Source organism: Lepidochelys kempii, chromosome 2 (genome assembly GCF_965140285.1).
Source record: "Lepidochelys kempii isolate rLepKem1 chromosome 2, rLepKem1.hap1, whole genome shotgun sequence".
Taxonomy (NCBI): Eukaryota; Metazoa; Chordata; order Testudines; family Cheloniidae; genus Lepidochelys; species Lepidochelys kempii.
In genome coordinates this window covers 189,441,299-189,459,069 of record NC_136381.1, presented here as the reverse complement: position 1 = coordinate 189,459,069, position 17,771 = coordinate 189,441,299, and the positions used below count along the sequence as shown (strand labels likewise).

The window sequence follows — 17,771 nt, the reverse complement described above, 5'->3', positions numbered from 1 at the left end:
GGCACATGATGGCATATATCACATTGGTGGATGTGCAGGTGAACGAGCCTCTGATAGTGTGGCTGATGTTATTAGGCCCTGTGATGGTGTCCCCTGAATAGATATGTGGGCACAGTTGGCAACGGGCTTTGTTGCAAGGATAAGTTCCTGGGTTAGTGGTTCTGTTGTGTGGTATGTGGTTGTTGGTGAGTATTTGCTTCAGGTTGCGGGGCTGTCTGTAGGCAAGGACTGGCCTGTCTCCCAAGATTTGTGAGAGTGTTGGGTCATCCTTTAGGATAGGTTGTAGATCCTTAATAATGCGTTGGAGGGGTTTTAGTTGGGGGCTGAAGGTGACGGCTAGTGGCGTTCTGTTATTTTCTTTGTTAGGCCTGTCCTGTAGTAGGTAACTTCTGGGAACTCTTCTGGCTCTATCAATCTGTTTCTTTACTTCTGCAGGTGGGTATTGTAGTTGTAAGAAAGCTTGACAGAGATCTTGTAGGTGTTTGTCTCTGTCTGAGGGGTTGGAGCAAATGCGGTTGTATCGCAGAGCTTGGCTGTAGACGATGGATCGTGTGGTGTGGTCAGGGTGAAAGCTGGAGGCATGCAGGTAGGAATAGCGGTCAGTAGGTTTCCGGTATAGGGTGGTGTTTATGTGACCATTGTTTATTAGCACTGTAGTGTCCAGGAAGTGGATCTCTTGTGTGGACTGGACCAGGCTGAGGTTGGTGGTGGGATGGAAATTGTTGAAATCATGGTGGAATTCCTCAAGGGCTTCTTTTCCATGGGTCCAGATGATGAAGATGTCATCAATATAGCGCAAGTAGAGTAGGGGCTTTAGGGGACGAGAGCTGAGGAAGCGTTGTTCTAAATCAGCCATAAAAATGTTGGCATACTGTGGGGCCATGCGGGTACCCATAGCAGTGCCGCTGATCTGAAGGTATACATTGTCCCCAAATGTGAAGTAGTTATGGGTAAGGACAAAGTCACAAAGTTCAGCCACCAGGTTAGCCGTGACATTATCGGGGATAGTGTTCTTGACGGCTTGTAGTCCATCTTTGTGTGGAATGTTGGTGTAGAGGGCTTCTACATCCATAGTGGCCAGGATGGTGTTATCAGGAAGATCACCGATGGATTGTAGTTTCCTCAGGAAGTCAGTGGTGTCTCGAAGGTAGCTGGGAGTGCTGGTAGCGTAGGGCCTGAGGAGGGAGTCTACATAGCCAGACAATCCTGCTGTCAGGGTGCCAATGCCTGAGATGATGGGGCGCCCAGGATTTCCAGGTTTATGGATCTTGGGTAGTAGATAGAATATCCCAGGTCGGGGTTCCAGGGGTGTGTCTGTGCGGATTTGATCTTGTGCTTTTTCAGGAAGTTTCTTGAGCAAATGCTGTAGTTGCTTTTGGTAACTCTCAGTGGGATCAGAGGGTAATGGCTTGTAGAAACTCGTGTTGGAGAGCTGCCGAGCAGCCTCTTGTTCATATTCCGACCTATTCATGACGACAACAGCACCTCCTTTGTCAGCCTTTTTGATTATGATGTCAGAGTTGTTTCTGAGGCTGTGGATGGCATTGCGTTCCGCATGGCTGAGGTTATGGGGCAAGTGATGCTGCTTTTCCACAATTTCAGCCCGTGCACGTCGGCGGAAGCACTCTATGTAGAAGTCCAGTCTGCTGTTTCGACCTTCAGGAGGAGTCCACCTAGAATCCCTCTTTCTGTAGTGTTGGTAGGGAGACCTCTGTGGATTAGTATGCTGTTCAGAGGTATTTTGGAAATATTCCTTGAGTCGGAGACGTCGAAAATAGGATTCTAGGTCACCACAGAACTGTATCATGTTCGTGGGGGTGGAGGGGCAGAAGGAGAGGCCCCGAGATAGAACAGCTGCTTCTGCTGGGCTGAGAGTATAGTTGGATAGGTTAACAATATTGCTAGGTGGGTTGAGGGAACCATTGCTGTGGCCCCTTGTAGCATGTAGTAGTTTAGAAAGTTTAGTGTCCTTTTTCTTTTGTAGGGAAGCAAAATGTGCGTTGTAAATGGCTTGTCTAGTTTTAGTAAAATCCAGCCACGAGGAAGTTTGTGTGGAAGGTTGGTTTTTTATGAGAGTATCCATTTTTGAGAGCTCATTCTTAATCTTTCCCTGTTTGCTGTAGAGGATGTTGATCAGGTGATTCCGCAGTTTCTTTGAGAGCGTGTGGCACAAGCTGTCAGCATAGTCTGTGTGGTATGTAGATTGTAATGGATTTTTTACCTTCAGTCCTTTTGGTACGATGTCCATCTGTTTGCATTTGGAAAGGAAGATGATGTCTGTCTGTATCTGTACAAGTTTTTTCATGCAGTTGATAGATTTCCACTCCATACGGCTAAATGCAGTGCCTTGCATAATGACAGGTTTCAGAGTACCAGCCGTGTTAGTCTGTATTCGCAAAAAGAAAAGGAGGACTTGTGGCACCTTAGAGACTAACCAATTTATTAGAGCATAAGCTTTCGTGAGCTACAGCTCACTTCCTCAGATGCATATCGTGGAAACTGCAGCAGGCTTTATATATACACAGAGAATATGAAACAATACCTATTCCCACCCCACTGTCCTGCTGGTAATAGCTTATCTAAAGTGATTTCCAGCACAAATCCAGGTTTTCTCACCCTCCACCCCCCCACACAAATTCACTCTCCTGCTGGTGATAGCCCATCCAAAGTGACAACTCTTTACACAATGTGCATGACAATCAAGCTGGGCTATTTCCTGCATAAATCCAGGTTCTCACATCCCCCCACCCCCATACACACACAAACTCACTCTCCTGCTGGTAATAGCTCATCCAAACTGACCACTCTTCAAGTTAAAATCCAAGTTAAACCAGAACATCTGGGGGGGGGGGGGGTAGGAAAAAACAAGAGGAAACAGGCTACCTTGCATAATGACTTAGCCACTCAAAGTCTCTATTTAAGCCTAAATTAATAGTATCCAATTTGCAAATGAATTCCAATTCAGCAGTTTCTCGCTGGAGTCTGGATTTGAAGTTTTTTTGTTTTAAGATAGCGACCTTCATGTCTGTGATCGCGTGACCAGAGAGATTGAAGTGTTCTCCGACTGGTTTATGAATGTTACAATTCTTGACATCTGATTTGTGTCCATTTATTCTTTTACGTAGAGACTGTCCAGTTTGACCAATGTACATGGCAGAGGGGCATTGCTGGCACATGATGGCATATATCACATTGGTGGATGTGCAGGTGAACGAGCCTCTGATAGTGTGGCTGATGTTATTAGGCCCTGTGATGGTGTCCCCTGAATAGATATGTGGGCACAGTTGGCAACGGGCTTTGTTGCAAGGATAAGTTCCTGGGTTAGTGGTTCTGTTGTGTGGTATGTGGTTGTTGGTGAGTATTTGCTTCAGGTTGCGGGGCTGTCTGTAGGCAAGGACTGGCCTGTCTCCCAAGATTTGTGAGAGTGTTGGGTCATCCTTTAGGATAGGTTGTAGATCCTTAATAATGCGTTGGAGGGGTTTTAGTTGGGGGCTGAAGGTGACGGCTAGTGGCGTTCTGTTATTTTCTTTGTTAGGCCTGTCCTGTAGTAGGTAACTTCTGGGAACTCTTCTGGCTCTATCAATCTGTTTCTTTACTTCTGCAGGTGGGTATTGTAGTTGTAAGAAAGCTTGACAGAGATCTTGTAGGTGTTTGTCTCTGTCTGAGGGGTTGGAGCAAATGCGGTTGTATCGCAGAGCTCGTGGGGCGGCTGGTGGAGCGGAGCGGAGCGCCGCTATGGAGCTATGGGGCGGTCAGCTTCAGATCACGTAAGGTGCCTCTTACCCCCGTCCCATTTCCACCCAGGTTGGGAGGTAAAGCTCCGCCGATAAACTTTCGAACTCTGGTGCTGCCCTGACCAGGGACAGAGACTTTTGGGGCATTGGACTTTTGGGGTTGCTGGACTCAAGAACCAAAGGGAAAAGGGCATGCCCCAATTTGCCTGGGGTGGGGTTGTTTTTGCTCATGGGTTGTGTTATGAATCCGGTTGGTGGTGTTTCCCCAACATAATGCCACATTGTTTCTCTCTGTTATTAAAAGACTTTTGCTACACTCAGACTATGTGCTTGCGAGAGGGGAAGTATTGCCTCTTGGAGGCGCCCAGCGGGGGTGGTATATATTTGTCCCAGGTCACTGGGTGGGGGCTCGAGCCGGTTTGCATTGTGTTATTGGAATGGATCCCCTAGATATTGAACCCGGCCCTTGTTGCTGCCAACTCTGACGGGCAGAAGGGTTACATTTTTGGGGGCTCGTCCGGGAGCAGTCCTGTACCAGGAAGTGGAAGGCAAATGTAAACCTGTAGCCTTTGCCAGCCGAGGATTGTCTGATAGTGAAACTCGCTATCCCACCCACAAGCTGGAGTTTTTGGCCTTGAAATGGGCCATCACTGAGAAATTTCGAGACTACTTGTATGGTGCTCAGTTTCAGGTGTGGACAGACAACAATCCACTGACTTATGTGTTAACAAGTGCTAAGCTGGATGCTACAGGGCAGAGATGGGTGGCCGCCTTGGCTAGCTATGAGTTCAGCATTCAGTACCGATCAGGGAGAAGCAATGTAGATGCAGATGCATTGTCCAGGCGTCCGCAGGCTCCAGAAGTTGCTGTGATACCCACAGATGGAGTGAGAGCTATTTGCAGTGTGAGTCGCCGAGAGCCAGAGGCCCGTGAAGACTTTCAGGGATGTGTTGCAGAAGCTTTGGGCCTGCCCCCTGAATGCATGCCTTCTGCTTCGGTGAACTATATTGCATTAGACCAATCTCCTTTGCCCATGCTCAATGCGGCTGACTGGCAAGAAGCCCAGCGGCAAGATATTGACATTCGTGATACACTACTTGCCAAAAGGGAGGGGCGAAGCCCAACTGCGGTTGTCCCACCTAACCCGGAGGGTAAACTACTATTGAGAGAATGGACCAAACTAAAACTGATTCAGGGAGTGCTACACCGAATGACCACTGACCCTTTACAAAAACAACGAGCACAACTAGTACTGCCAAAAAAGTACAGAGCCCTGGCCATGAGGGCCCTGCATGATGACTTTGGGCATTTAGGGATGGAGAGGACCCTGGAACTTATTCGTAGTAGGTTCTATTGGCCCCGAATGGCTGAAGATGTTCGCAGGAAATGTGAGACTTGCGCTCGATGTGTTCAAAGGAAAACTCTGCCCACGAGGGCTGCATATCTCAAGAACATCACCAGCAACAAACCTTTGGAGTTGGTATGCATTGATTTCTTGTCTGTAGAGGTAGACAAGAGGAATGTTGGAAACATTCTAGTAGTGACTGACCATTTTACACGGTATGCACAAGCATATCCCACACGTGATCAGAGGGCCACCACCGTTGCTCGAGTATTGTGGGACAAATATTTCTCAGTCTATGGATTCCCGGCTCGGATACACTCTGATCAGGGGCGGGATTTTGAGAGTCACCTTCTGAAGGAGGTGCTGAAGATAGCAGGAATTAAAAAGTCTAGGACAACGCCTTATCACCCCCAAGGTGATCCTCAGCCAGAGAGGTTCAATCGAACCCTATTAGATATGTTGGGAACTTTGCGACCAGAGCAGAAGGCAACCTGGAGCCAGCATGTCGCATTTCTGGTGCATGCCTACAATGCCACAAAGAACGATGCTACGGGAGTCACCCCATATCTCTTGATGTTTGGGCGAGAACCAAGATTACCCATAGACTTGTGCTTTGGTGTATCAGAGGATGGAGATAGCTATGAAACTCATCAGCAATATGTATCCCGACTAAGAGAAAAGCTGCGGGATGCTTATCGCTTAGCTACCGCTGCGGCTCGGAAGAACGCAGACTGCAACAAACATCGATATGATGCTAGAGTGCGTTCGCAGGAGCTCCAGCTGGGGGACAGAGTCCTGCTGCGAAATTTGGGTATTGCTGGCAAACACAAGATAGCTGACAGATGGAAGGCAATACCTTACCTGGTGATGGAAAAGCTGGGAGATCTGCCGGTCTACAAGATCAAACCTGAAGACGGTCCAGGGCAAATAAAGACGGTGCATAGAAACCTTTTGCTCCCTGTGGGGGAATTGGTAAGCACCCCTTGTGAGATGGGCCACGGCAGGGCCGCCGGGCAAAACAGAGGTGCTAGACCAAAGCCGCCATCCAACACAGACAGTGGGCCCCCTGCAGCTAACTTACCCCTATTCTGCACATCTGAGAGTGAGTCTGAGGAGGAAGACACAACCCTGGTGTATCCTGGGATGGAGACAAGATTTCAGTCTCGATCAGCTGAACCAAACGAGAGTTTTCCCTCTTCCGCCCTAAACCCAATGGCGGAACTATTTAGGCCCCTTTCTGATACCCCGGTGCTGCTGATGAGACCCCCCTGTGATGACACACACAGGTTATTGGACAATGGGGACAGACAGGTAGAGGATGTTCTGGGCACCTTGGACCCTCCAGCGTTAGAACTAGGAGTGCAGGGGCCTACGCCAGTAGCCAAGGGACCCTCCAGGGAAGCCTCTCCATCCGTCACTCAAGAGGATGTTCCCCTTACTTCGGCAACAGAGATTCTCAATAGACGAGACAGGGTGATAAGACCAGTGAAACGGTTAACTTATGATGCACCTGGGGTGACTAGTGAGGAGCCAATACATTTAGCACACAGGCTTGTGGAAGCTAAAGTGGGCTTCCTGAGGCCCTTTGGAGGAAACCAATGAGTTGGTATAAAGGGAGTGTGATTTGTCGGGACGACAAAGTCTCGGCTGGGGGGAGGATGTAAGCAGTGTCAGGATGAGCTCCACCCTGACATCTGGTGGTGAGGTGTGGCAAGTTGTGGAAAAGAACTTCAGGGGCCGATCTCATTTGCGTAGGCACACCCACCACGCCTAGAATGAGACCATAGCTGCCCAAATGGTCACTTTGGCTGCTGTGGGATCCCCAGTGTCTCTGTTATTGGGGCAGGAAGAATAAATTGTTATTACCCTGATTATGGGAACTGTGCTTGGAACTGTACGTGGCCTTTTGTTACGATGGAGGGATTCACCATCATCTAAGTAGCACTCGCTAGGCAAGGGTCATGGGTTCCAAAACTGTGTGAATGGAGAGAGGCTGGTGACAAGTATTAATACTTGGTGGCATGGGCCCCTTGGTGAGGGCCTTACATGCTGATTGCACTTCCTCCTCTCTCCACTGTGGAATATCAGAGCTAATTTTGATTTCATTAGAAGTCTAGTTATAGGCTGCTGAGCTCACTCTGGGCTGACAGTGCACCAGCACTGGGGCTCCCCTACTATAAGCTGAATTCACCTAAGAGCTGAAATCACTGAGTGTTGTGTTAAGTAGTGGGGGAGCCTGAAGATATATTGTGGTGCAGTTTGCGGGACGGCTGGTGAAGCAGTTCGACGCGGAGCAGTGTGTGGATGGCAGGAGCTGCTTGTGGGCCGTGGAGCTGAGTGAAGGAGTTCGTGGGGCGGCTGGTGGAGCGGAGCGCAGCTGAGCGAAGGAGTTCGTGGGGCGGCTGGCGGAGCGGAGCGCAGCTGAGCGAAGGAGTTCGTGGGGCGGCTGGCGGAGCGGAGTGCAGCTGAGCGAAGGAGTTCGTGGGGCGGCTGGTGGAGCGGAGCGGAGCGCCGCTATGGAGCTATGGGGCGGTCAGCTTCAGATCACGTAAGGTGCCTCTTACCCCCGTCCCATTTCCACCCAGGTTGGGAGGTAAAGCTCCGCCGATAAACTTTCGAACTCTGGTGCTGCCCTGACCAGGGACAGAGACTTTTGGGGCATTGGACTTTTGGGGTTGCTGGACTCAAGAACCAAAGGGAAAAGGGCATGCCCCAATTTGCCTGGGGTGGGGTTGTTTTTGCTCATGGGTTGTGTTATGAATCCGGTTGGTGGTGTTTCCCCAACATAATGCCACATTGTTTCTCTCTGTTATTAAAAGACTTTTGCTACACTCAGACTATGTGCTTGCGAGAGGGGAAGTATTGCCTCTTGGAGGCGCCCAGCGGGGGTGGTATATATTTGTCCCAGGTCACTGGGTGGGGGCTCGAGCCGGTTTGCATTGTGTTATTGGAATGGAACCCCTAGATATTGAACCCGGCCCTTGTTGCTGCCAACTCTGACGGGCAGAAGGGTTACATAAGGGTTATGGAGAAATTATCCCACTGTTTAGTCATTAAATCCCTGAGTTTTCCTTCTTATACAGCAGACCAAGTTTATAATGTTTTTCCTGCTGTGTTAAGCTTTAAGTTTTATTTACAGGTAATAACTGAGAAGCATCATTACCATACGACCTTAAAGGGTTTTTCCAAAAATCATACTCACTATATGTTGTTACAGGGATACTTATTATCATTAAATTTATTAAAATTATCTTGTTATCCCATGCCTTTTATTTAGACAATTTGTTTGCTGACCAGGTATGTCCTTTATCTGCAGCTCCTTTGTGCTGCTAGTTCTTTCCTTCCTTTATCGTTTAGGTAATTTGCATTTTCACAGAAGCTTCCTGCTTTTGGATTTAAAGCCATCAGCCGCTCAGAGACTCTATCTTAAAAGGGGCACAATGAACTTTCACCAGAGTTTTGATTACTTTTAACTTCTGCTTCCAAAACACACAGCAATCTGAAAAAGAAAACCCAACCTATTGTGGCTCCCTTTGGAGCCCTAATAGCATTTTAATTAAGTAGCATGGTATGTTTGCATTTCTTTTGCCCCTTCTCCAATATACCCTGCACATGTTCTGGGGCAAATGCACATTCCTTCCATAGTTTAACTTCTCTAATATTATCCAGAGCCATTTTAAAACTCAGTGTTTCTAACGTTGCTTCTTTTTGTTTTGTGCACCTCACCCCTGCTGTTGCTTCAGAGAGGCACTGTCTTTTTTTAATTTATTTTTTTTACTACAACTCTCATCTGCTATTTTGTTACAAAAACAAAACAAAAAACAAACAAACAAAAAGAATCCAGAATTTTTTTTTATATATTCTCCTGATTTTGACTGCCCTGCTGCAGCCACAACTTAAAAACATTTTAAATTTTGTAAAGCATTGAGTTACCTTTTAAGGGTTAAATGCCAAATCCTAAAGCCAAACAACACTAATTACCTGTGTCTAGCAAAAAGGTCTGTCAGTTTTGCAACTTTGAATTAAAGAGTCAAATGGATTTTTAGTGGCATTATTTAAAACAAAAACAAAACCAACTGGTCCTTAGAACTTTACATATTTACACACACAGAGATAGATACATACACATTTTCCTTTCCTTAACATCCCTTCCACACTGCTCTGTTTTTTACATCTTACATTCCCTTTATACATTTGAGGCAGCTAAGTTCCAACAGAACCCTCTTATGTTCTTTTAGCAAATTTGACTAAATTGTCCAGTCAAATGATTTTGCCTGGAGGTGCCATACATAGGACCTTCTTCCCCTTTACCTGCCTCCCTCCAGCCTCTGCAGAGTGAACTTTTTCACTCTTTTTGTATTCCTGGAGTGCCTCTTTCACTATTTTCAGTTGGCTTTCGGTATTTGTAGCCAGCACCTTCCAATTGTCTGCTCCCTTTTCCGTTTGTGCCTTTTCCTCTTTACATGAAGACAAGCGGAGGGAAGAATCCTTACATGCCTCCTACAACAACCAAATTGCTGCTGCATCTCTTTTGGCAGCACTAGAAGGTTTGTATATGAGGATTTACTGAGCTAATCTATCCTCTAGGTCCGAAATAGTGCAGACATTAGCTAGGGCTTGTTTAGTCCAAGGACTGTGCCCAAATTTTTGAAGGATTTGTTTAAAAGGTGTAATTTCTTTAACAAAAGGTGAGGTTGGAGTTCCTTCTGACTCCATTCCTCCCTTTGGTACTGGCTTACCCTGTTTTCTTTTAAACATCTTAAAATGGATATTTCAATCTCTTTGTCACTGCTGGTATTACTTAGCAAGTGACACAGCCTAGATTCTGAAATCATAGCTTAATCTATGCGTTTTTCCCCTGCTACCTTCCCGGAGCCAGCAGGTCCCCTGCTACCTTCCCGGAGGCCAGCAGGTCCGGTTAACTTGTTCTTCCCTGCTACCTTCCCGGAGGCCAGCAGGTCCCCTGCTACCTTCCCGGAGGCCAGCAGGTCTGGTTAACCTAATAGAAATGCCTAGCTCAATAGAGCTGGCGGTGTGCACACCAATATTTACAATAACTGAGGTTTTTTACCAATATTCCCCCTTTCGCATTTCTCCACCAAAATGTTATACCAATAAAATAAAAACCAGCAGGATCTTATTAAAGGGAAAAAGGCAAAATACCATTTTTATTGTGAATATAGAAAGAATCATAGTAAGCAGTTAGTTATAGCTATAACATTCCATTCAATCTCATATTTATTCACACATTCATTCATACAAACACACACACACACACACAGGTTCTGCAAGGTTGTTATCATAGTTACCAGCCTTAGAGTTGCTCATGCCAAGCCACTGGCCAGGTGGCCTGGACATGAGGAGGGAGCAGGGCCTTGTCAGATACTCATCTGATGCTCCTGGAAGTTGGTTTGCAGAATCAGACCCCAAAGTTCTCACTTTTTAGAGTCTATTTTTATAGGAATTTCTTCCTATGGCAGTCTATGGGAATTGCTTCAATTGAATCAATCAGCAGATAGCACATTCCTGACGGCTCCGTGCTGCTAGATGTTATCTTGTTCTTTGGTTCTTCCATTCTTGCCGCTGTTGGGTGGATTCCAGTCTGCCCTCCGGGGGTCCTCTGGTTATTTCCACTTGACGCCTTCTTCAGCCGATGGACACTGGATTCTTAGGCTGGCACCTCCTTGATCATTCAGTTATTATCCACACCAAGCATCCATCCACATCCATCCTCTATCTCTATTTTAATCACAATTGTTAATGCAACAAAAGGGCGGGGAGTCTCTGGGTGTTGTTTCTGTTGTTAGAGTATTGCTTTGAGTCTCTCTCTCTGTGAATTGCTTTGAGAACAGACTCGGTCTTAGAATGTACTAACACAATTAGCAGCTTGCAAGTTTCACACATAGAGGGAGAGAAACAGCACCAAAAACCAAGAGACCTCTTAATTAGTAATACCCTGGAATTTAAACTCTGGGGAATCAAACTCATTTGTGATTTTAATACAGAACTTCTTTAATATGATCCAACATAATAATGGTATTTACATCCTGATAAAATGCAAATTGATAGAGCCGGGGAATAGTTATCCAAAATACAGCTATCTGATGAAGGGTAGTATAGTCCCAGAGCCCTGTGCCAGGCTAAGACTTCAGCATGGACACAACCTAGAGATAATCCACTTTCCCGAGAGGCAGTAGCCTCTTCCATCGACCTAGCACTATCTACACCAGGGGTTAGGGCAGTATAGCTATATCTCTTAGGGGTCTGGATTTTTCATACCCCTGAGAGAGGTAGCTATACCAATGTAAATTCCTAGGGTAGACCAGGCCTCAGATTGCAAAGTCTGGGGATGTTCAAACTGGGAGGTTTGGTTTGGGCCCATTTCTATCTCTGGGCTCCTTATTCCCAAAAAGATATTAACAAATTGGAGAAAATTCAGAGGCCAAATAAATAGAATAACTGGAGCGAATGACCTCAGAGGAAAAATTAAAGGAGCAGAATATCTTGTCTGAACAACAGGTAGGATGGTCATGAGAATCAGCTACTTGTAAATAAACACTGAGGAGTGGGAGGAGCATGTGCAGCAATAATGAAGGGGCATGGAATGAAATTGAGCAAATGAAATGTTGGGTTGAATATTAAAAGACTATTTCCTGTAAGTGAAATCTATTAGATGGTAGACTCCCAAGGAAAGTGGTGGCAACTACATTGTTTGAGTCATTTAAAATTGGAGCGTACAAAGCCTTGGAGAATCTATGTGGAAAACAACTCTGTCTTGGCAGGGAAATGGACCAGATGACTAACATCTCTGGTTTCTGTTAACTCTCTGACCTCAGCTGTTTGTCTCATTGACTAAGGCATGACTTTCTCATGGTCATTCTCTCTTTTAATGCAAGCTGCCATAGACATCTTCTATTCCGCTTTTTAATAAGAGGATACACCTAATCTGTGCCTCTGTAATCCTTCTTTATTTTGCAGATGCCAGAAACTGCAAAGATTAATGAAGATTTTACCTGCTCCTTTATCTTCAAAAATACCTTGTGTGTTCCCTTGGAAAAGTGCAAATTGCATGTAGAAGGACTGGGCATTTTTAAAATGGAAACGATTGATCAAGGGTGAGATTACACTTAAAATAATTGTGGTACTTTGCATTAATGTATAGCTTCTGCTGTCTGTAGAAATTTGTACACTTTTTAAAAGCAATTTGGTACATCCAATAATATGTTCCATTGCCTTTATAAAGTCTATTGGCCCTAGTCAGACCTGGTACAAGCAGATGCAACGCCACACAATGTATGTTTCCGTGCAGCAGCCCATCTAACATTGGTTTATTCAACATATACAGCTAAAGAATAGACTTTCTTTGCCTTTTCCTTTCAATGACTTTAGCCTTATCAGAGTGTGGGATGGTCTGCCAAGGAAAGTGGAGGAAGCCACATCTCTGGACACAGCGAAAAGAAACCTAGGGCTAAATACACAAGGGCACTTAGGCATTGGCATGCCGGACTTCAAGGCAGCCTGCCGCCTGATGGAGTTCACAGCCCCGAGTTAGGCACCCAGGCTCCCACCATACAATGCATGAGGAGAGTTAGGGTGCCTGAGAAGGGGATTCACAGAAGCCAGCATACTGAATGGAGAGCTACCTAAGTGAGCAGGTAGGAAATGCTGAGGCTAAGTCCCACCCCTCTCAGGGTGCTCAGCGCCTAAGTCCAGGCCAGAGGGCACATCCTGTCCTGGAGTTAGATGCCTAAGCCAGGTCAGCTGCTTTGGTAGCCTGTGGCCTTGCAGCCAAAACCCAGAGAGAGAGAGACTCACAGCCCCTTATAGCTGATAGGTGAGTGCCCTGACCACTAGGCTAAGATGTGGGAAACCTGAGTCCAAGTCCCTGCTCCAAATCAGGCAGAGTGGGAATTTGAAAACAGGCCTCCTACATCCCAGGTAAGTGCTCTAATCACAGAGAAGGTGGTATGCCCCAGTCTGCAAAATTCCGCATCTGTTCGCCCCCGCGGTCCATTGTAAGGATTTAGACATGCTCTGGGAACACTTAATGGATCAGTCCCTGCAGGCAAGATAGGTGGGGAAATGCCTATTCTGAGAATCCTGCTGGGGCTTAGGTGTGAACTAGAGTGCTGAGCAAGTTGGCACCAAAAGTTAGGCCGTTTTGTGCATACACATCTGCAGAAATTGAGGCACATAGTGTTAGGCAGAGCTCAGCATTGCCTAAATGTTGTCCTTAGGCGCCTAAAGTGGCTGTTAGGCACCAAAGTCTCTTTGTGGATGAAGTCCCTAACCACCAATTGGCACTTTGGTTCATTCCCTTCCCTTCTCCCCCACCCCCAGTAGAATTTTTGTTGCACTTTGCGTTCAGGCTGCAGGAAATATCAACTCTATGTAGACTATGAAAGCTATATTTCATTGGCAAAGAAACTGTTAGAAAGCAATGACTATACACAGCATTGTGTTAGTAACTGTCTTTTTCCCCCCCTTCTCCTTAGGGACATAATGCCTGGTAGGATCATTAAATCCCAAATAATATGTGCTCCAAATAAAACAGGAGAGAAAAAAATTGTAGCCAAACTGACGTCTAACCAAGTCAAAGGAATATCTGGGGAAAAGATGATTACCATCACCGCCTAGGGGAATTACTGAATATCTTAACAGGGTGTCACTCTTGGTCTTGCTGAATATGTACTAGAGATGGATGTCATTGGCACTTCCTGCCTCCTGGATTAGTGAATTAGAGGCGATAAGCCACTTACATTACCTTATCTCCTATTAAGGGCACAGTTGCTTTGATTCTAGTTAATGGGGATTTAATAAAGATTGTTAAAATCTACTTTCACCTGTATTAATTTGTCAGTTTATGATGATTAAGGACTTGTTTTGAGAAAGTGGGAATGGTTAGACTGTGGCTCATGCTGAGGTTAGCTTTTCCTTTTGTAACAATCACAAGCTTTGTGTAGTGATAATGCCATTAGTATCTGCATGCTGTTTTGCCTTTTTAAACTCCTGGATGGGGTGAAGTAATGGTTTATCTGTCAATTACTGTCATGCCTATTTTGGTGTTCCATGTGTGCCTCGATTCATAGGATGGATTGGGGTGTATCATATGTTACCGGACTGGCAGTATCATGCATTGTCGTGGTTGATATCCAGGTATTATGCATTATTGTGCTGATTGTAGCATACTGCGAGGTTTTACCTCACATAACATGGCTTTTCTTAAAGAAACAACCTAAAACCGGATCCCAAGCAGAGGTCTTCTGAATAGTCCCCCTTTTGTTATCTGTTTGGCAAATTCTTTTTAATTTGCACTTGCCTCTTTCATGACAATAAACCTCGTTACTTTTGGGTTCTGTAACTCTGTTATTGCTTCTTATTTCTGTATGTATCTAGTATGCTGTAGCCCATGATGGTACATGAAAAGTCTTGGATTTTTGTGGAGCACTCTGGTTTAGGCATTCTCCCCTGGTGTGTGACTAGGCTCTAATTGATTTAGTCTCCAAACCCCCAATGCTCTCTGTGCAGGCAAATCCAGAAATCTGCCTCTGTGGTCCTCCTTGCAGGACTGGAGCCTTACACTGCTCATCTTGCAGAAGGAAGTGGATGATCATTGTCTGTAAGATGACGGTGACCATATGTCCCATTTTGCCCAGGACAGTCCCTTTTTTAAGCCCTGTCCTGACTTTTTGGGCAAAAGTGGGCATTTATCCCATTGGCTCTTGCCGACTTGACTTGCAAGAACCAATGGGACAAACGCCCACTTTTGTCAGAAAAGTGGGGTGCAATGCGGAGGAATGTGCAGGGTGGTGAGAGGCAATGCCAGCCCCATACAGAAGGGGGAGGCATGGCTCCAGCAAGCAACGACCGCTTCATAGGGGGGGTGGGGAGGGACAGGGCTCAGGCGAGCAGCAACCCCAGCCTTGTGCAGAGGACAGGCGGGGCTCAGGCCAGCCTCACAGGGGAGGGAGGCAAGGGGCGGCCTCAGGCCAGCATTACACGGTGTCCCGTTTTCCCTTTGGGGAATATGGTCACCCTACGTAAGATGCATTTACATGGGGCTGGTAGAAAAATACGTTATTCTTCATGGGGGAGCAGGGGAGAATGTATTTGTTAAAAGCTCCCATAAACATTTTCAGTGTTTTTTTTAAATCAAAAAATGAAACCAAAATAATTTCACTTTTGAAAATCCTTTTACGGAAAACATTCTGTTTCTGGTTTTCCCATTAAGAGAGGGGCGAGTGTTGTCAAAAATGACCATTTTCCATGAAAAGTTTTGTTTGACAAAAAGCCATTTTTCACCTCAATTACTTTGATAAAAAATTTCAACCAGCTCTACTGCTATATTTGAAGGAATTGGCAACTGTCATATCATGACAAAATACTGCCGTAAACTGGGTGACCATATTTCCTATGCTAAATACGGACACCTTGAAAAATTACGGGTATTGAAGTGAGTTCAGTGGCAGTCAGTCAGAACCATGCAGTACAAACATTCAAATTAACATCAAGTTGACTGAGCCCCTGTTAAAGAGAAATACTGCATCGTTGGATTCTTTTTATTTCCCTTCTCTCTTCAAGGCTTTAGGGTTCACACAGGGAGGGGTGATAGAAACATCCCCTATCCCCCCGCCTGACAATCACATGGGGAGAGGTGACACACACACACTCCTGTACACCTCTATCACATGGGGGGGGCATGAACAATCGAGCTGACCCTCCCTACCCCACGCTCTCTGCCCTCTGTGCATGACTGGGCCCCCAAGATGGACCCACCTCTCCTGGTATCTGCTGCCACGTCTTCCCAAGGCAACACATGGGCAGGGGGCGTGCAGGGTCACATGCCCTACCCCCCAGATTTCTGTCAGGGATCACACCAGAATGTGGCCAACAGCAACCTTTCAGCACTGCGTGGGATGGGAGCTGCTTCCAGCTGCCATAGACACCGACTCTGTAGGTGCTCTGGGGCTGGAGCACCCACCAGCAGCCAAGCTCCCCGCCCCGCCCCAGCTCACCTCCACCTCCTCCTCCTCCCTTGAGTGTGCCGCGTCCACACTTCTCCTCCCAGCGCTTTCCGTAACAAGCTGTGGGAGGGCGGGGGGAGGAGCAGGAATGCAGTGCACTCAGGGGAAGAGGCAGGGATTTGGGGAAGGAGTCCAGTAGGGGCAGGGAGAGGGCAGAGTTGGGGTCGGGACTTTGGGGAAGGGGTTAGAATGGGGCCGGGGCTGGGGGGAGGGGGCCAAGCACCCACCAGCACCAGGAGAAATTGGTGTCTATTCCAGGCCCGGGGGGGAGGAGGAGGAGGAGGTGGGGAAGGGATGACCTGGCTTGTGTCTTTGCAGAGCTCCTCTCTCCCTGGGCTCCCAGGTGGCTGGAAGCAGCTTGTCCTGTCCTGCTTGCGTAGTGTTGAAAGGCAGCTAATACCTTCAGGCTGCTACTGACCACCACCATAATCCAAAAAGAAAAGGAGTACTTGTGGCACCTTAGAGACTAACCAATTTATTTGAGCATGAGCTTACATCCGATGAAGTGAGCTGTAGCTCACGAAAGCTTGTGCTCAAATAAATTGGTTAGTCTCTAAGGTGCCACAAGTACTCCTTTTCTTTTTGCGAAGACAGACTAACACGGCTGTTACTCTGAAACCCACCATAATCCAGTCGCCTTCTGTCGCTGGGCTACAGCGCAGGCAGGAAGGGGTTAAGCCCTAAGGATGCATTGTGCACCAGGGTTCAGGGAACCTGAGTGCAGGAGCATCTGTGAACCCAGCCAGAGAGGTGGCTCAGCAAGGGAGAGTGCCTCCAGGACAGAGCAGCCCCGTGCTCCCTGGGGGCAGGACCCAGGGTAGTGGAGCAGGGTTGTGGTGAAGAGAGTGCTAAGCCCCTGCCTGAGGGGCTGCTGTGGAGCCTGCAGGGTCAGGGCACAAACAGGCTGTAAATTGCTTCCTGCTCACCACCACTCCAGAGCATAGCTGAGGGGCAGAGAGGCTTCCCCATGCCAGCCCTCTGCGGGGCTTTGACACATGCAGGGCTCAGCTCCTCCTGGCCAGAGGCTCAGGCCAGAGGGTCTTGGCCCAGCCAGAGGCAGTGTGGGTAGGAAGGAGCCAGCTGGCCAGGCTGTTGGTGAGCTGACGGCTCCGATGTGGGGCTGGTTCTCCACACAGTGCTGGGAGCGGGATGAGCCCCACGCGGGGGGGCGGAGGGAGGGAAATATGGAAGAGCACCGGGGCTGAGGGGAGGTGAAAGGGCGAGACAGTGAGAGGGCGAGCATCTAAATGGCTGCCGGGTGGGCAGCAAAGGCGACACATAACTGGCCACCCCCTGGCGCCTGCCCGTATACACCAGCCACCGCAGTGCGCAGCCAGCACTGGCCGGAAGTGGGACGGGGCCCTGCTGGCTGAGAGCTGGTACGCAGCAGGGGGGCTGCGCTGATGACGCAGCACGGGGAGCAGCCAGCCCTGCGCACTGCAGCTTTGCCCTGCCACCAGCCTTGGACACCCACCCCCATCGTCGGCCACTGGACCCCCCGCCACTCACCACTCGTGGGCGGGCGGCTGGCGAGAAGGGATCCAGCCAGCAGCAAGACCCACCAGTACTCATGGAGGGGAGGGGAGGAAGGGAGAGAGAGGAAACACAGGACAATTTGCCTGTTTTTAAGAAAGTCGGGACACCTGCAGGAGGGCTTACATACAGGAC

The 17,771-nt window shown here is 47.6% G+C and overlaps 1 protein-coding gene across 1 annotated transcript in view; it reads left to right on the top strand.

Annotated features, from left to right (window-relative positions):
- The window catches only part of TGM4 (transglutaminase 4), a 61,018-nt gene extending 46,602 nt beyond the window's left edge, over positions 1–14,416 (top strand). The window contains exons 14-15 of the mRNA XM_073333138.2: positions 12,058–12,194; positions 13,575–14,416. Coding sequence (XP_073189239.1) covers positions 12,058–12,194; positions 13,575–13,716 — 279 coding nt within the window. The 3' untranslated portion in view covers positions 13,717–14,416. The remainder of the gene's footprint in view (positions 1–12,057; positions 12,195–13,574) is intronic.
- Positions 14,417–17,771: the final 3,355 nt, after the last annotated feature.